Source organism: Staurois parvus, unplaced genomic scaffold, assembly GCF_062004578.1.
Source record: "Staurois parvus isolate SC_StPar_1 unplaced genomic scaffold, SC_StPar_1.0 ptg000704l, whole genome shotgun sequence".
NCBI classification, from domain to species: domain Eukaryota; kingdom Metazoa; phylum Chordata; class Amphibia; order Anura; family Ranidae; genus Staurois; species Staurois parvus.
In genome coordinates this window covers 7,257,606-7,274,905 of record NW_028318500.1, presented here as the reverse complement: position 1 = coordinate 7,274,905, position 17,300 = coordinate 7,257,606, and the positions used below count along the sequence as shown (strand labels likewise).

General features: G+C 43.8%; 1 protein-coding gene across 1 annotated transcript; it reads left to right on the top strand.

Moving 5' to 3' along the window:
• The first annotated feature begins 947 nt into the window (after positions 1 to 947).
• Positions 948 to 13,788, top strand: MLEC (malectin). Its single transcript, XM_089653285.1, has 5 exons — positions 948 to 1,364; positions 4,281 to 4,459; positions 4,594 to 4,770; positions 10,299 to 10,356; positions 11,372 to 13,788. Exons 1-5 carry the CDS (start codon positions 1,178 to 1,180, stop codon positions 11,596 to 11,598), a joined length of 828 nt encoding a protein of 275 aa, XP_089509411.1. The 5' UTR covers positions 948 to 1,177; the 3' UTR covers positions 11,599 to 13,788.
• Positions 13,789 to 17,300: the final 3,512 nt, after the last annotated feature.

The following is a 17,300-nucleotide window of genomic DNA, read 5'->3' as shown; positions in this document are numbered from 1 at the left end:
TTCTTGTTGCTAGTCAGATTAAAAACACAAAATGCGTCAGAGGAAATAACACAGCAAAAAGGCGCTAAATGCTTTTCTGCGTTTCCATTGAATTCTATAGAACCAAAAACACAACTTTTTGCATAAAAAAAAGTCCCTGACCCTTTCCAAAAACCGCACCGGGTGAAAACACAGAGATGTGAATGTGTCCCATAAGAAATCATGTGAAATGGACTGTAGTGCGTTTTTGGAAATCGCTTGATGTGAACCTAGCCTTATAGCTGGTGTGGAACTGTTGCAGCATCTCAGTGATACATCAGCACGGCTTTACACTGCAGCAATGTTTATAAATATAGGAATGCAGGTCCACGTCTCTGTCCTGATAACTGTGCAGGAATGTCCATGAAATAAGAGGACAGATCCATGAATCGGTGAACAGCCCGCCGTGTTACCCGTCGGACGGATTCCATTTCAGCCGATGAATTCCGCGTTCATGGCTGTCAAGGTCCCTCAGCTGGAAAAGCACATGGTACACGTGTATGTATACACTCAGGGTCGTTGTCATGGCGACTGGCTTCCTGCCTGCCAGCATCCCGTACACTGAAGCTGTCCCACAATGCCTGGCGGGGAGGCCGCGCTGGAGGTCGCTGATTGGTTGATGTAATTGAGCCGTGTAGACTTCCTACTCCGGACATTTCGGCTCTCTATCCGAGCGGACCGACCGGACAGGCAAGGAATATCAGTAGTTCAATTGGTAACGAGCGGTAATAACTCACACACGGTATTTCTACCCGGAAGCGCTCTCCACTTCCGTCACCCTGCAACCGGACCAACCGGTTTCCACGACTCAGACAAACTTCGTACTTTGGCCCCGCCTTAGAAACCAGCGTTGCCTTTGGATTGGACACGTGTTCTATGTGTTATTCGAAGCCCCACCCGCCCTGTCTCCTGTGACCAATCAGAATCCGGACAAGGACAGCGAGTCAGGCTAGGCGCAATGAGTGTTTGAAGCCCGGCACCATCATGTTCGGCTGTCCCTTTGGAGAGAGTGAATGAAATGTGCGGGCTGCTGGCGGCGGCGGAGAGCGGGTTAGCCGCCTGGGTCCGGTGAGGGGAGAGTGCTGGGAGACGGGGCCGCGCTGACAGTGTCCGGCTTCCTCGTTAGTCCTGTGTCAGGCGTGGGGTGTCACCCGGAAACATGCCCGGCCCGGTGACATGGGCCCCAGTGGCCGCTCTGCTCTGCTGTTTGCTTGCTGCGCTCACCTCACAAGGAGCCGCCATGGGGGACAAAGTGATCTGGGCTGTCAATGCCGGGGGCGATGCTCATGTAGACGTGCACGGCATCCACTACCGGAAGGACCCGCTGGAGGGCAGAGTAGGCAGAGGTGAGTGACTGATGACAGGAGGGGGTGTGATCGGAGCACGATCTGGGGAGACACCTCCATAGGGGATCCCTACCATCAGGAACCTCCCTATACAGAGGTGACAGCTCATCACTAGCACAGGGCTTGGAGTGTGAACAATGCTGAATGAAAGGGTGTGAGAGACCAACCTGATCCCTTTCACACCCATAAAGACAGATCCACCATACACGATCAATTTCTTTTTTGATACATTTGTTCCCATATTGATAATCCACCTATAGTCAACAAGACGATCGACCGATATGCCTCACACGTGGATGTGCAATTCAGTCAATAATTGGAAGATACAATCAAAAGTTCTCAATTATATCTCAAATTCCATCAGGCAACCTCACAATCCAACCAATACAATCCAATTTATGACAAATCACCTTGGTGCTGCCAATTGATCAATCATTTTCCTCCCTAGTCAATCAGCTCCATGTTGGGAAGGGAATTTTTAATGGCTCAATCTGTTTCCATAATTTTTATCAAATTTCACATGGATTGTGCAATAAAATAAGTGTCCTTCCCTATACACAGAATCATCTGATTGTACAATCTTCTTTAGATCTGCCAACAACGATGCAGTCCAAGGGCCAGACAGATTGGATAGATAGGTGTGTCCTTTTATTTCATAGTTCTTGTATAAAGTTTATTGGTAAGTGTGTGGTGAGCCTTAGGCCTCATTAGATGTGCAGATGGAGGCGATAAAATTTCAGTTTTTTCCTGCTCCCACTCCTATTAAAACTGAGTTCCACTCAAAAAGTGGAAGCTCCACTTGTTTGCCTCCTCCCCCTCTCCACTGCCATATTTGGCACATTTTGGGGGGGAGCGGGTACCTGGTTTTGACAGGTACCCGCTCCCACTTCCGACTCAGTTTGCTGTGGCGAAGTGAGCTGGAAGTTTGGACCTTCTCCTCCCACAGTCTTCTGAGACATTTCATAGGTCCCAGTAGACTGCCAGACCAATCAGGAAGCACAGCGCGACTTGCGCATGCGCAGTGGGAACCCAGGTGTGAAGCTGCAAGCTGTCACAGCCTGGTGCCCACAGTTGAGATGAGGGTGTGGATGTGTACATCGCTGGACCCTGGGACAGGTCAGTGTGTGTTTATTAAACTTCAGCAGCTGCAGTTTTTGTAGCTGCTGACTTCTAATAAACACAAAAATGACCGGAACTCCACTCTAAGCCACAAATGACAGTGGAAGGGAATGTTTATATGTCACGGTCATGATGTTTCACGCCTGCAGCAAAAACTATCCAAGGTGTCCCGATCAGCAGGTGGCAAGTTCACTAAATGCGGTAAGTGCCGAAAATACCATTTGGTTAACATGGGTGGTGAGAAGGCTTCACATCACCTCCTTACCACTTGTCGGTTGCCATTGAAAAGTAATCAGAACGTGGATCACTCTTCAGAGGAGAGGCACGTGTCTAAATCTACGCTCTGGGTAACCCTACATGTTGCAATCCAACCATAATATCAATTTTAGATTTACGAAAACTTTGTGATATCAGGACACACTTGGATCTGTCAGGCCCTTGTGCTACACACTTGTTAGTAGATCACAAGGAGTTTGTACAATCAGATTGTAATGTGTGTGATCCTACCCTGCTGTAACTTCACCTATGAGAACATGTAACATGTTCCCACTCCTGCAGCCGCAGCCCGATCTGCTGCCTCCCTGTGACAGGAGTCGGGGACCTTCTCCCCAAACTCACTGTCACTATTTAAAAAAAGAAAAAGAAACTCAGCCATGCGGGGCTCCGCCCACCTGGCTGCTTCACTCATTCGCGAATGGAAAACTACAAGTACTGACAGCCTTTGTGGCTGTCAGCTTTTAGTTCTCCATGAACTACCATGGCACTATTGGGCACTGTGGTAGTCCATTGATTCTTCCTTGCAGAGTGTAACTGCCTGCCCTTACAAGGTACGAACAGATAGATACACTGACTGTCTGCAGGAGTCCTGTATTACACCCTTGATCTGATGATTGTGGGTGCAATGCTTTTCTCAATGAACTACCATGGCACTATTGAGCACTGTGGTAGTCCATTGATTCTTCCTTGCAGAGTGTAACTGCCTGCCCTTACAAGGTACGAACAGATAGATACACTGACTGTCTGCAGGAGTCCTGTATTACACCCTTGATCTGATGATTGTGGGTGCAATGCTTTTCTCAATGAACTACCATGGCACTATTGAGCACTGTGGTAGTCCATTGATTCTTCCTTGCAGAGTGTAACTGCCTGCCCTTACAAGGTACGAACAGATAGATACACTGACTGTCTGCAGGAGTCCTGTATTACACCCTTGATCTGATGATTGTGGGTGCAATGCTTTTCTCAATGAACTACCATGGCACTATTGAGCACTGTGGTAGTCCATTGATTCTTCCTTGCAGAGTGTAACTGCCTGCCCTTACAAGATACGAGCAGATAGATACACTGACCGTCTGCAGGAGTCCTGTATTACACCCTTGATCTGATGATCGCGGGTGCAATGCTTTGCAGGCTCTTAGTAAAAAAAAAAAATAAATGCACTTTTTTTTGTATCTGCAAAAAGATATGCATTTATTTATTTTTACAAAGGTAAATTTATCTTTTAACATTCTACAAAACAGGAATCATGCTTTACAAATGATCAGGAAGTTCATCTGTAGAACGAACAGACCGAAGTAATTCATGCACGGAGCAAGTGATCGTACTTCCTGTCATTTGTTCTGCTTGTCAGCAGCATGGAGCTTCTGTTGCACAAACCATTCATTGATGCTGGTGGTTAGCATCAGGAATGGGAAACTCTTCTAAGTGTGTTATTTTCATATACCAACCATTCCAAATGCAGAATTATTTGTGATCTCTGGGCATGAGAGTGATTTATTTTCCTTATTTGTTGTTTAGCATCAGACTATGGATTGAAATTGCCAATTTTACGGTCAAATACTGAAGATCAGATTCTGTACCAGACTGAGCGCTATAATGAGGACAGCTTTGGATACGAGATCCCTATAAGGGAAGAAGGAGAGTACGTCTTGGTGTTAAAATTTGCAGAGGTCTACTTTGCACAGTCCCAGCAGAAGGTAAGGGTGTCGTGTTCCTTACTTGTCCCCTCCTTTTCAAGGCGTGACATGACAGCCCAGCAGATGGCATATTTGTCTGTGCAGGTGTGCGACACTAAGTGACGGCTCATGTTTCTGCATTTTGCTACTCTCAGGTGTTCGATGTACGTGTGAATGGCCATACTGTGGTAAAAGACCTGGATATATTTGACCGTGTGGGACACAGTACAGCACATGATGAAATCATACCAATTGTCATCAGGAAGGGTAAACTGAGTGTACAAGGGGAAGTCTCCACCTTTACTGGGAAGCTCAATGTTGAGTTTGTAAAGGTAATGTTCACTGCTTTTATTGATCTGTTCATAGATAATTGCATTGATGATCCCTCAAAGGACATAGGAGTGCTTTGTATGTAAAACAGTCATATAACACAGCTGTATTGCCATTTTACAGACCCTTATACAAGCAAACATTTGAGTTTAATAATGCTTTAAATTGATATTAAAGTTTTTTTGTTTCTTGTTTTTATGTTTCTGGTAAATGGGCTTCTATTAGCAGAACTTCCATACTCCTGAGTTTCCCCCTCATAGTACCCCCTGGTTGCCCTGCCTGACTCCTGGCATGTGGGTGCCCCCTCTGCCTCCTGGGACCTATGGCATCCCCTGGAGTCTCCAGTACATGTGTGCTCCTGTTCGCTGTCAACCACCACTGTGGAGGAGCAGGAGAGAGCTTTAGCTTGTCCCTCTCACTCTGCCTATGTGTGCGGTGCTGGGAACAGTAACACATTCAGGAGCCAAATTGAATTTTTAGTTTTGCTAAGGTGGCAAAGGCTTTGGACCTCTCTCAGGTGTTTATTGTTGTCTGTACCGATGACCATTGTCTATGAGACCGTAAATGAGGGTAATTTAAAAAAAAAAAAGGTATATTTCTTATTGCGCTATAATGTCTCCATTATTGATTTATTCTTCCATCCCAAAGACCACCATTACTAGGACGGGAAGTAAAGGATATCCAATTTAATGGGGAAATGAGAAATATTACAAATAGGGATGCACAAATTTCGGTGGCCAAAACGTTTCGGCCAAAAACACCCCTTTCGGCCAATTATGAAAAAAAACTCTGCCTGCCACCACCGGCCGCTGCTCGGTAGTTCTCAGCCTTACCTGAGAAACCATCGATCCGGGCGTTGGGCAAAGAGTTGAGTGAAGGAAAGATGGCCGCACTCATCTCTATGCCCTTGGAGGACCGGAGCGATGTCACTTCCCACTCCAGCCATTTTTTTTTGTTTTTGGTTTTTTTAAGCACTAGATTAATGCTTTTTTTTTTATCCAATGCTTTACATTGTAGAGGAGAGATGTGGGGTCTTATTGACCCCATATCTCTCCATAAAGAGGACCTGGCACTAATTATTTCTATTACAAGGGATGCATACATTTCTTGTGATAAGATTAAAAGTGATTAAAAATGTTTTTAAAGCGACAGTGCAAAATAAAAAACAAAAACATTAAATAAATTAAAAAAAAAAAAGTTTAAAGTGCCCCCCCCCCCCATGCTCGCATGTAGTGGTGAACACATACTTAGGCCATACTTAGACCTCCTCTGTAACTTTACACTGCTAACCTGTAGAAATTTTTAAAGCATCACCCATGGAGACTTTTAGGTACCGTAGTTTCATGCCATTTTACGAGTGTGTGCAATTTTAAAGTGTGACATGTTGGATTTCTATTTACTTGCCGTAACATCCTCTTTCATATTTTTACAAAAAAATTGGGGTATATATTGTTTTTTTTCGTTTTTTTTTTTAATCAGTGTATTTTTTTTCCAAAAAATATATATTCATTTTTAAAATCTGCACATTTCAGTTAAGTGCATTTTGAATTTTCGGTCTCGCTTTTGGCACTAGAATTTTCATTTCAGTGCACCACTAATTACAAACCTTATTATCTGTAGAAATATGAAAGTTGCCTGTAATGCATACCTGTCAGATCCTTGTAGAAGATGGAAATCGCTTTAGTAGGCACCATTAGTAAAGTGATCTTGACTTGCTTCTAGGTTCTGTGCCAGGGGGATGCCCTGCTGCATTCTTAACTCAGGTGGACAGCTGCTCAGTATAAGCCCCATTCAGACAATGCTTTGCCTTTTATCAGTTCTCTGATTGGACAAGGACAGTGTGATGCCACCACTCTGCCTCTCCACCTTGTCCAGTCAGAGAATGCTTTGAATACATAGAGAAAATGCAAAGTTTTCTCTGAAAGGCACCCATGCCCAGCAGGCAACCTTCTGTATTAGGAATGCAGCAGGGCAGCTGCTCAGCACAGGACTTGGAAGCAAGTGGAGATCACTTTAATAGGGGTGATTTTCAGCTTCTAGAGCAGGAGTATTGAATTAAAATTCACCAAGGTTCGGGCAGTAAAATTTACAGGCATCAGAGGTCCAAATGTCATGTAGGCCCCTGTGGTGCACTTTTGTGTGCACCAAACCACGTGTTGCTGTGGTGCTATTTTGAAAAAAAGGCAGGGACTTCTCCAGGTTTCTAGCAGGTAGTGCTGACCTATCCACAACTAGGGCACCAAATGCACATGTATAGATCTGAACCTGTTTTCACATCAGCATCCTCAATCCCCACTGCACATCACAGTTGTCCCCCCCCCCACCCTTCACAGCAGTATCCCTCTTGATGAGTGTCCTCAGATCACCCTTTACATCACCCCTTCCACAGTAGTGTGGAAGCTTCCTTCACATCAACCCCCTTCCCCACCCCCCCAAACAGTACTGTTCTCTGCCACTTTTTACATCATCCCCCCCCCCCCCCCCCACGTTACTGTCCCCGGACCCCTCCATGTTGCTGTCCTCAGCCCCCACATTGCTGTCCTCAGTGCCCCCCCCCCCCCCCCCACGTTACTGTCCTAGCCCCTCCCACTTTAATGTCCTCAGCCTCCACACACCACAGTCCCCACATTACTGTCTTTGACCCCCCCCCTTCACACTAATGTCCTTAGCCCCTTTAACTTCGCCCCCCCCACCCACTGTCCTACCTTACTCAGACAGTGATTGATAGGACTGTCTTTTATCTTAGCAACCAATCACCTGCTTGTTAACCTCGGGCAGCTCCCGCCCTTTATCCAGAATTGTCCTGCCTCCCACTGTCCGCTCTATGAGGATGACCGTGAGACAGGGGGGAGAAAAGGCTCTTAAATGGCAGGACTGAATGGGTCCGTTTGGGACAGTGACTTGGTCTGCCATTTAGTGATGCCTGTTCTAGAGAGATCTCACAGGTATGGTACATGGACAGGTACTTTGGTCCAAGATGGACCAATGTAAATATGTAAAAATATCCATACCTAGATTTCTTTTTTTAAAAAAATGCTTTTATTTTTAATAATGCTGATCCATAAAAAAAATAAAATGCCACTTTAACCTTGCTTCCCTACTAAAGTCAGTGAGACATTAGAAATAAGCAGCAGGTGAGCAAGGAAAATAGGACCGCCTTAAGAGCTTGTAGCTTAAAAGACAGGTAGGCAAGGCCAGCATGGCCTATATTCGGGTATCTATTTTATCATTCACAATATGATCAATGGGTGTAAAGGTATTCTTTTTATATCAGTCTTCTGCAACTGTATCATTTCCTATTCCATCGTCTGAAACATTGTTCTTGATATGCTATTACTCAATATTCAATAAAGTTCCCATTTAATAAATATTTAAAATATTCCCAATTCTACAACAGCCTTTTGGTACAATTGTCCACAAGGGCAATTGCAATGGCAGCCAGTCAGAAACCTTGTTTTATTTTCTGGACTGCAGAATAACCAATTGGAAGCTGGTTGGTTACTGTGGGCAACACTACAATTTAATTGCACAATTGTCATACATGAGCCCCTTTAAAGCATTACTAACCCCACAAAGGTAAAATCAGTCTGTATATGCAGTAAAGCATACTTGTTCTACTCACTGTGGAACCTAGGGAGTTAATCCTCTGCATTATTTAAAAAAGCTATTTTGATCCAGACTTCTCTGATTTCCCCCCTGCCCTTCTTCCAGTGTCCCCCTCTTATCTCCTGATAAGACATTTTGTGTGGAGACACTCTGCACATGCTCAGTTTGGTGTGTATTGCTAGAGGTGTTTTGTTTTTTTTCTTGGGAGAGTGCATGTGATTAGCACAAGGCCAATAAGCACTGTCTAGACCAGCAATGGGCAAACTACGGCCCGCGGGCCGTATATGGCCCGGCGGACCTTTTAATCCGGCCCGCGGAGCGTGATACAAAAAAAAAACAGCCAGGGCAGGCAAACATTTGCATCATTCAGCGCGCTCAAATGCAATGATTGGCCAGTCTCGCTGCCACTCACATCCTGATAGCCAGTGATTGGCTGTCAGGATGTGTGTAGGCGGGGCAGCATGACAAATGTGAGGGGAGCTAGGCTCCTCTCACAGTCCGCCCTGAAGACCGGAACGGCGCGGGAACACGGCGAGAGGAACGCGCGGAGCAAAGGTAAGTAAAATTTTAATTTATATTAATTCACACATACACATCATTCATCTACTCTTGGTCCGGCCCCCGGGTCCAATATATGAACCCATTGCGGCCCTCAAGTCAAAAAGTTTGCCCACCCCTGCTCTAGACAGAGGTTAGGGGTTCTGCATCCCCCTAGAGCAGGGGTATCAAACTTAATTTCATTGTGGGCCACATCAGCATTATGGTTGCCCTCAAAGGGCCAGTTGTATCTGACAAACTATATAAATGTATCTACTCTTTATCATATTGAATAATTGTCTCTGCATGTGATTATTACTGGTTTTAGAAATAACTTAAGACTTAAGCTGTGAAGGCCAGGTGCAGTCCAGCACAGAGCCCACTCACACTCCTGTAGCAGATGATGCAAGTCTGACAAGGAGGGTTGCACACCGCTGGTATCATCAGCAAGAGACTTTTTTTGGAGACTGCTCAGACAGAACATGGTTCTGCCATGGTGTACTGTCTGAGGAGTCTCTAATAAAGGTTCTCGTGGATGATACCAGCGATGTGTGATCCTCCTTTTCAACTGTCATCAAATTGTAATATTATCATAATTATAAGCAGATTTCCAGAGCCCCCCGCCATCAGAAGTCAAGAGTCCCCCACTCTCACTTACATCACAGTGCACCCCTCTTGCCTTTTGCCACTGCAGGGAAGAAGTTGGGAGCAGACTCGCAGCAGAGGTGCAAGGGCCACATGATATGGCTTGGAGGGCCGTATTCGGCAGTGGGGCCTTGTGTTTGACACATGTGCCCTAGAGCAAAATGAAAACTCCTCCTGCAAGCTCCAATCAGTGCTCGGCTGAACACTGATAGAAATCACTAGACTACTCTAAGAGCTGATTCACACATGTGCAGTGCGGATTGAAGCTCAGGTTTCACAGCTAATTGATACAGTAGTTGTTCGCAGGTTCACATCAGGTTCAGGACAGGATCAGCTCAGGATCTTATCTTGTTCACACATATGCAATTTAGAAATGGTTCCCATAGAAGTCAATAGCCCTTAATCCGTACCTGAACTGGACTGCACTGCTCAGAAATCAGACATGACTCTTTTTAAAAAAACACACTGAATCCACACCGCCAGTGCACTGGAAAAGGCACCATAGGAAGCAATGTTTTTTCACTTCTCATGCAGATTGGATGCGGTTCAAACCACATCCAATCTGCATATATGTGAACAAGCTCTAACTGGTGATGAGAAAAGGTAAATAATTGCATTTCCATGTTGTGTGTACTGTGGGAGACCAGATATAGTGAATGCAGGGTCCTGGGTTTAGTAACACTTAAATATATTACCCACAGTTTGATGCATTATTAAACAGTATTTACTCATTTTATTTCAGGGATATTACGATAACCCCAAAGTATGTGCACTTTATCTCATGAAAGGAACAGTTGATGGTGAGTTACATGCCTATTTTTGTTTGAAATATTCCATGTTCCCCAATGTATATCCTTAGTGCAGCAAACATCTAATTTGCAGAGAAAATGCTGACAAGGATTTGTGGTAACAGGTTTGGGGCTTGCGTCATTGCAATCCGATCAACGTTATTGAAATCAGCCAGAAGTAATTGACGGGTGCAGTTGGCATGATTTAAAGCAGTTCTAAAGACTGAAGGTTTTTTACCTTGTTGCATTCTCAGCATGAAGTTAAAACACCTTATGCATGCTGCTCCTCCTCACCAGCACAACCCCCCCTTATACTTACCTGAGCCTAATCTCAATCCAGTGCTGTGCACGATGGCAAGGGCTCTCTACACTCTCTCCCTCCTCAGACATAGCAATGAGAGCCATTGACTCCACCTGCTGTCAACCACAAATAGTGAGGAGGGGGCGGGGCTGAGACACACAGTGTGTGTCAATGGACACACAGAACGGCTCGGGAGCGAGCCCCATAGCTAGTGGCTTTCTGTGGGGGCACTTGGCACAGGGTGGGTGTGGGAGGAGCAAGCCAGGAGCACTGGTGGGGGACCTGAGAAGAGGAGGATGGGGTCTGCTCTGTCCAAAGCCATTGCATGGAGCAGGTAAGTATGACATGTTCATTGATTAAAAAGGGAAAAAAAATATGGGTTTACAAACACTGTAGATTTTGCGGTCCCTTAGAATTCAGGCAGATTTTGCATTCCACTAAAGTTCAAAACTTACTTGAAGTGAACAAAGGTCTGTCGACAGAGGCCCTAAACCTGCAAGAATTTTAAGTGCAATGGCACTTCTGAAGGCGCCAATGATTTTCTGGAGTGTTCTAAATGTGACCTGGTGAATAGCAAGACTATAGAGAACAATAGGTTTCTACAGAAGGATGCAGCTGCTGTGTGCAGTTTCTGTGCTTTTGTCCCAAGGCTTTTCTTCACTCACTGTTTGACAGAATCTGTTTGCACAGCAAATCTGCATTCTAAATTCTGTTTCTTCTTTGCAGAGGTGCCAAAACTGCAGCCTCATCCTGGCCTGGAGAAGAAGGAAGAGGAGGAAGAAGATGAAGACGAAGAAGGCCCAAGTACAAAGAAACAAAGTAACAAGAACCGTGTACAGTCTGGTCCTCGCACTCCTAACCCATATGCCTCAGACAACAGCAGCCTCATGTTTCCAATTCTGGTGGCCTTTGGAGTGTTTATCCCCACACTCTTCTGCCTATGCCGGCTATAGGAGGCCGGGTGCCAATTTTTGTTTTTCTTTTTCTAGTTTGCTTTTTTTCCCAGTAATTTTTCATAAACAACAGCGATGAAGCAGAAAATCTCCTCCTCTAAAATTAGAGGGGCTTGGTGACCCTAAACAGGCAGCAGATCATTGTACCACATTAATATATGACTGTATGTTAAATGGTTACGAAGCAGCTGAAGCTAAATATTAGACAATTCTGCCAAACATTCAGGTATGTGGTCCTGAGTGGGTTTTAGGTACCTAATACGGTAACGTCCTTAAGAGAACTGAGCAAGACTTATTTGAACTAGTCTCAATGAGATGGAGGAGCTCTTTGAACTATGGCCTCACAAGGTGCAACCTATACAAGATGAGCGTGGAACTTTTTTCAGGGTACGGTTTCTGCATATTCTACGTTTCTTGGTGTAAACGGTCACTGGGTTTTGGTTTTCTAGATCACCAGACAACATTGTTAAGCTGTATCCTGTCCGATGTATGTGTGTGTTTTTTGTCTGGGGTCAGGAGTTTTTCAGTCTCTTCATTAATCCTGTTAGTGTGTGATACCTTCATCACAGCAGCTAGGACAGTCAGCTAGGTTTCTTACTGTAATAAAATGGAGAACATCGGCTTTTGATAACTGGATCTTATGATGTACACAAGTGACCCATTTAGAATTGTATTGTTTCGCCCTTTTAAGAGCGTCCACAGGCTAAAGTTTATGAAGCCTTCTTTTTTTTTTTTTCCTCTTTGGATAATTCCAGCAAAATATTATGAGCACTCCTTTTTACACATCAGCCATTGCCAGTTCCAGTATCAAGGATTTGTTCGATTAACTTCCAAACACCTCTCAAAATGCCATTTAACACAATGCTGCTGGGGAAAAGTGGAAATGGTTTGTTCTGATTGCACCGGAGCCTGCGGTTGTTTGTGTACTTCTGCAGCACTTTCAAAGATTAGTTTAGCTAGTGATCGTCCAGACTGCTGATATAGCACATATGACCAGGAATTTCCTGGCCCAGGACTTGTTTGGAGGGCACTGTTGTTTTTGCTGCCTTGATATGTTTTTTTGTTTTTTTTGTTTTTTTCTTTCGTTGATTGCCTTTTTAATTTGCCTTTTGTGGTGGGGTGTTTAGAGACTTTTCTGGCTTAAAGCTAAGTGCAAGCTTAAGATCTCAAGGTCAAATGCCTTTTTAAAGATAGTTTTATGGTACAGGATTTGAGTCATGTGAACTTAACACATGTCAGTGTGTATAGTCATTTAATGCTTGCTGAGCAATATAGACTGAACAGTGCAATGAAGGAATACTCCAAAGTTCGGATAAGTGCTTTTCCTATGTGGTGCTGATGAAATTCTGTCAGAATTGGCCTAATTAAAGCTGGTGATATGATACATTTACTTAGACATGACTGGGTATACATCCAGCTCATAAGCCCATCAGCATCAGAACTAAGATTTGTAGCAGGGCCTTCTTTATGTTTCTGCTATTGTGGGATACCATCTGTAATCTAGCATCCACTGGGAAAAAAGAACAGAGACTTATTTTTATGCTGCCAAAAGATCCAGAGGTTAGTCTGGTCTTCACCCATAAAATACTGCTTGATATAAATCATTGGATTTTTTTTTTTTTAGTTTTTACCATAGTGTTAAGTCTCACCTATGGTATCTGGAAAGCAGGCTACTTATTGTAAAAGGTCTGTAAACATAGAGTATCAAGTACTGTTTTATGGTCTGTGTCTTTTGTTTTTTTAAATCTTACATGCTTGATCATGGGATTGATGCACAGTAGGTACTATCTTTTTGTTCTGATAACTTGAAATTTATGATCGTACTGTGTATGAGTTGGGTCGGAAACAGGCGAAGACAAAATTTCCAGTGTGATTCGTGCTTAATATAGCACAATGGAACCCTTTTTTATGTGGCCTCATAAAATGTAATATCTTAATACTGTGTGGGAGACTTGAGTTGTGATGAATGGATCACTGGTCCTTTTTTTTTTTTTTTTTTTTATTTTATGTTCAGGTACCAAATAAAAAAAGGTACGGTTTCTGGGCTCCATATTATCCCATATTGATTTTCAATGTGTGTTTTTGTTTGTTTTGTTCCTCAAGAACCATTTCTTTAGAGGTGGGGATATAGTTCTGCTTTGAACCTGTTTTCTTGCAATATCAAATAAAAATGTTTTATTGCCTTTTTAATTCTTGTTTTCTTGCTGGATAATTGGAATGTATAAAGTTTTGGATTTTTAATATAGGATTCCATAAACGCCAAAGGATAGGTGGTTAATTTAAGGACAGAAGTGTCATTGACTCCAAACATTCTGGGCTTTTTTTTTTTTTTTTTTTTTTTTTGTGGGTCAAAATGTCTCTTTTGTGTTCAATTTTTTTTTTTTTCTCCTTTTGTCTGGTCTGGGCTAACTGCCTCCTGAAATTCTAGTTTATACAGGTATTGTTAACTGTGTTTACACAGACAAGGCAGATAAACTAGCTAGGCAGCGTAATATAACCAAACTATACTTTATATACTAGTTTTCTACTGCACTAGGAAAAGACACTTGCAGATTTCTGGCTGCAGCATATCTCTTGCCAGCCTTGACAGTTTTAGGCTCCATGCATGCTGTAAGCTTAAAGATTTTTTTTTTTTCCTCTTACAGGAGTTTAGCCTTATTTTTAGGGAAGGTTAGGATCTCATGTACATTGCAGCTCAAAGAAGCTGCTCCTACAGGTGTTTTGAGCTTTTACTTTTCTCTGCCTGTTAACTCCCCTCCATTTTAGCCTATGGAGTTGATTTACTAAAGGTAAATTTACTGTGCATTGCAAGTGTAGTTGCTTCATATCTGAAGGGAAGCTCTGAAATGAGGCAAAGCTCTGTTGATTTTCTTTGATCCAATCAGCTGCTTTGGTGTTAATGAAATTAACAGGTGTACTAGATGGGCAACAATGAGACGGCCCTCAATACAGGTATAATTTTACAGGTGGAGGCCACTGACTTTTTTTTTTTTTTTTTCCCTACTCATCTTTTCCGACAGTTTTTTTTTGCTAGTTTTGCATTTGGTTATGGTCAGTGTCACAACTGGTAGCATGAGGCGATACCCTGCAAAGGTTGCACAGGCAGTCCAGGTCCTCCAGGATGGCACATCAATATGTGACATTGCCAGAAGGTTTGTCGCCCAGCACAGTCTCAAGAGCATGGAAGAGATTTCAGGAGACAGACAGTTATTCTAGGAGAGCTGGACAGGGCCGTAGAAGGTCCTTAACCCATCAGCAAGACTGGTATCTGCTCCTTTATGCAAGGAGGAACAGGATGAGCACTGCCAGAGCCCTACAAAATTACCTCCAGCAGGCCACTGGTGTGAATGTCTCTGACCAAACCATCAGAAACTGACTTCATGAGGGTGACCTGAGGGCCCGATGTCCTCTAGTGGGCCCTGTGCTCACTGCCCAGCACCATAGCGCTTGATTGGCAATTGCCATTGAACACCAGAATTGGCAGGTCTGCCACTGGCGGCCTGTGCTTTTCTCAGATGAGAGCAGGTTCACCCTGAGCACGTGACAGACATGAAATGGTCTTGGAGAAGCCGTGGAGAACATTATGCTGCTTGTAACATCGTTCAGTATGACCGTTTTGGTGGTGGATCAGTGATGATCTGGGGAGGCATATCCATGGAGGGACACACAGACCTCTACAGGCTAGACAATGACACCCTGCCTGCCATTGGCTATCGGGATGAAATCCTTGGACCCACTCTCAGATCCTACACTGGTGCAGTGGGTCCTGGGTTCATGTTGCGAGAGTATGCAGGTAGTTCCTGGAGGATGAAGGAATTGATACCATTGAAAGGCCCCCACGCTCGCCTGACCTATATCCAATAGAACGCCTCTGCTATATCATGTTTCAGTCCATCTGACACCGCCAGGTTGCTCATCATTGTCCAGGAGCTCAGTGATGCCCTGGACCAGATCTGGGAGGAAATACCCCAGGACACCATCCAGTGTCTTATTAGGAGCACATTTTGCATATTTTGAGTTGCTGCAATGAAATTTCAGCAAAATAGACTAGCCTGGTACATAATTTTTTCACTTTGATTTTCGGTGTGTCTTTGAATTCAGTCCTCCTCTGTAGGTTGATAATTTTCGTTGGGGCATCCTTACATTCCTAACACATTACCCAGTCCATATCAGTATAGACATTCAGCGTGATATTTTTTCCCATTGAGATCTGATGTGTTTTCAAGGTGTTCCTTTAATTTTTTTGAGCAGTGTGTATCAGTAATGGCTGAATTCAAACTTTCTTCCGAAAGCCTGGTTGCAATTGCAACCAAATGATGATCCTTTATGGCAGCATTTCTCAACTGGGCAGATCCAGTGGTCTTGGATTAGTAGAGCCTCTATCATTTTCTCTTGGATAAATAAAAAAAAAAAAAAAAACTCTTTTAGCTGTTTCCAAAAGTAACATGCTTGTCAATGACCACCAATGTAAGGGGACATTCTTCCTATCACTGGCTACCAATGTAAGAGAAGAAGAGAAGCTCTTCACCAACTTGGTCACACATGTAAGGGGCTATTTTCCACTCACCAGCAATGTCAGATGATACCTTTCTTACTAACCATCAAAGTGTCAGGTCATCATGGCTGCTATTTGCAGTAGGGTCCAGAGGGGTGGGTTTCCGTAAAACCTGAAAACGTCAAGGTTTCCTGTGATGCTCAGGGCAGGGGTGCTCAAGCGGTGGCTTGTGGAGCCCTCTAATGTGGCCTGCCACCTTCTGCTCTGGGACTGCCAAGCCTCGGCATCATTGTGGATGGAGCCGGCTATGGAGGGAGCAGAAGCTGCATAAGCCGATGCTTCCTCTATAGCACTGGCTTCAGCAATGCCAGCAGGAACTGAAAGATAAAAGGTCAATTTATTAAACATCACAGTTTAGCAATGGGCATATATGAGAACAAAAAAAAAAGGGTGGGGGGGGGGGGGTTATTCTGCTTTCACACTGATTTGCAGGTACGGCACAGTGCACCTGTGGGTTAGCTGCACTTAGCTATAGACTTATATCCTGCACTTTCAGAAAGTACACCACACCTGCAAGATCTAATAAAAGTCTATGGCAAAGCGCATCAATCTGAAAGCAGCCCTAGGTCCCTTTCATATGATCTGTCCGATCAGGTCCTCCTGTCTGGTTTTTCTTTCTTATTGTGAATAACAACATATATAATTCTGCACTCGAATACAGTAAATAAAAATATAGTGAAAAGATAAGCTGCTGCCACACGTAATAAGATACAACCAACCTTACCAAATACAAATCAAAAAGTGCAGCGGTGTTCAGTCAAAAAGTGACAGTCCAACAAAACTGTGCTCCTATAACAAAAGACCAAAATCTGTGTAAATGAGTGCTTCCAGAAGATCCAAAGAAGAAGTAACCATAATGTGACATCATGCTGATTGCGATCAGAAGGAACGCCATGCCAGCTTTCTGTATGCTGCAACTTTGGAAATCTCGATGCCTGGTTCTTTTTAGCACATGTGAGTGCAATACTGTTGTTTCATTAAACTATATACTGCACTATGAGGCTTTATGTTTTATATGTTTATGAACTGGGGAGTGGAATCTGAGAGGAGTCCAGGGTCGGAACAGGATCCCATCATCACGTTGGTTTGGGGCTACTCCCTAAAGCACTATTGGCTTTTTCAGTAATTTGAAGGCCAACTGATTCTG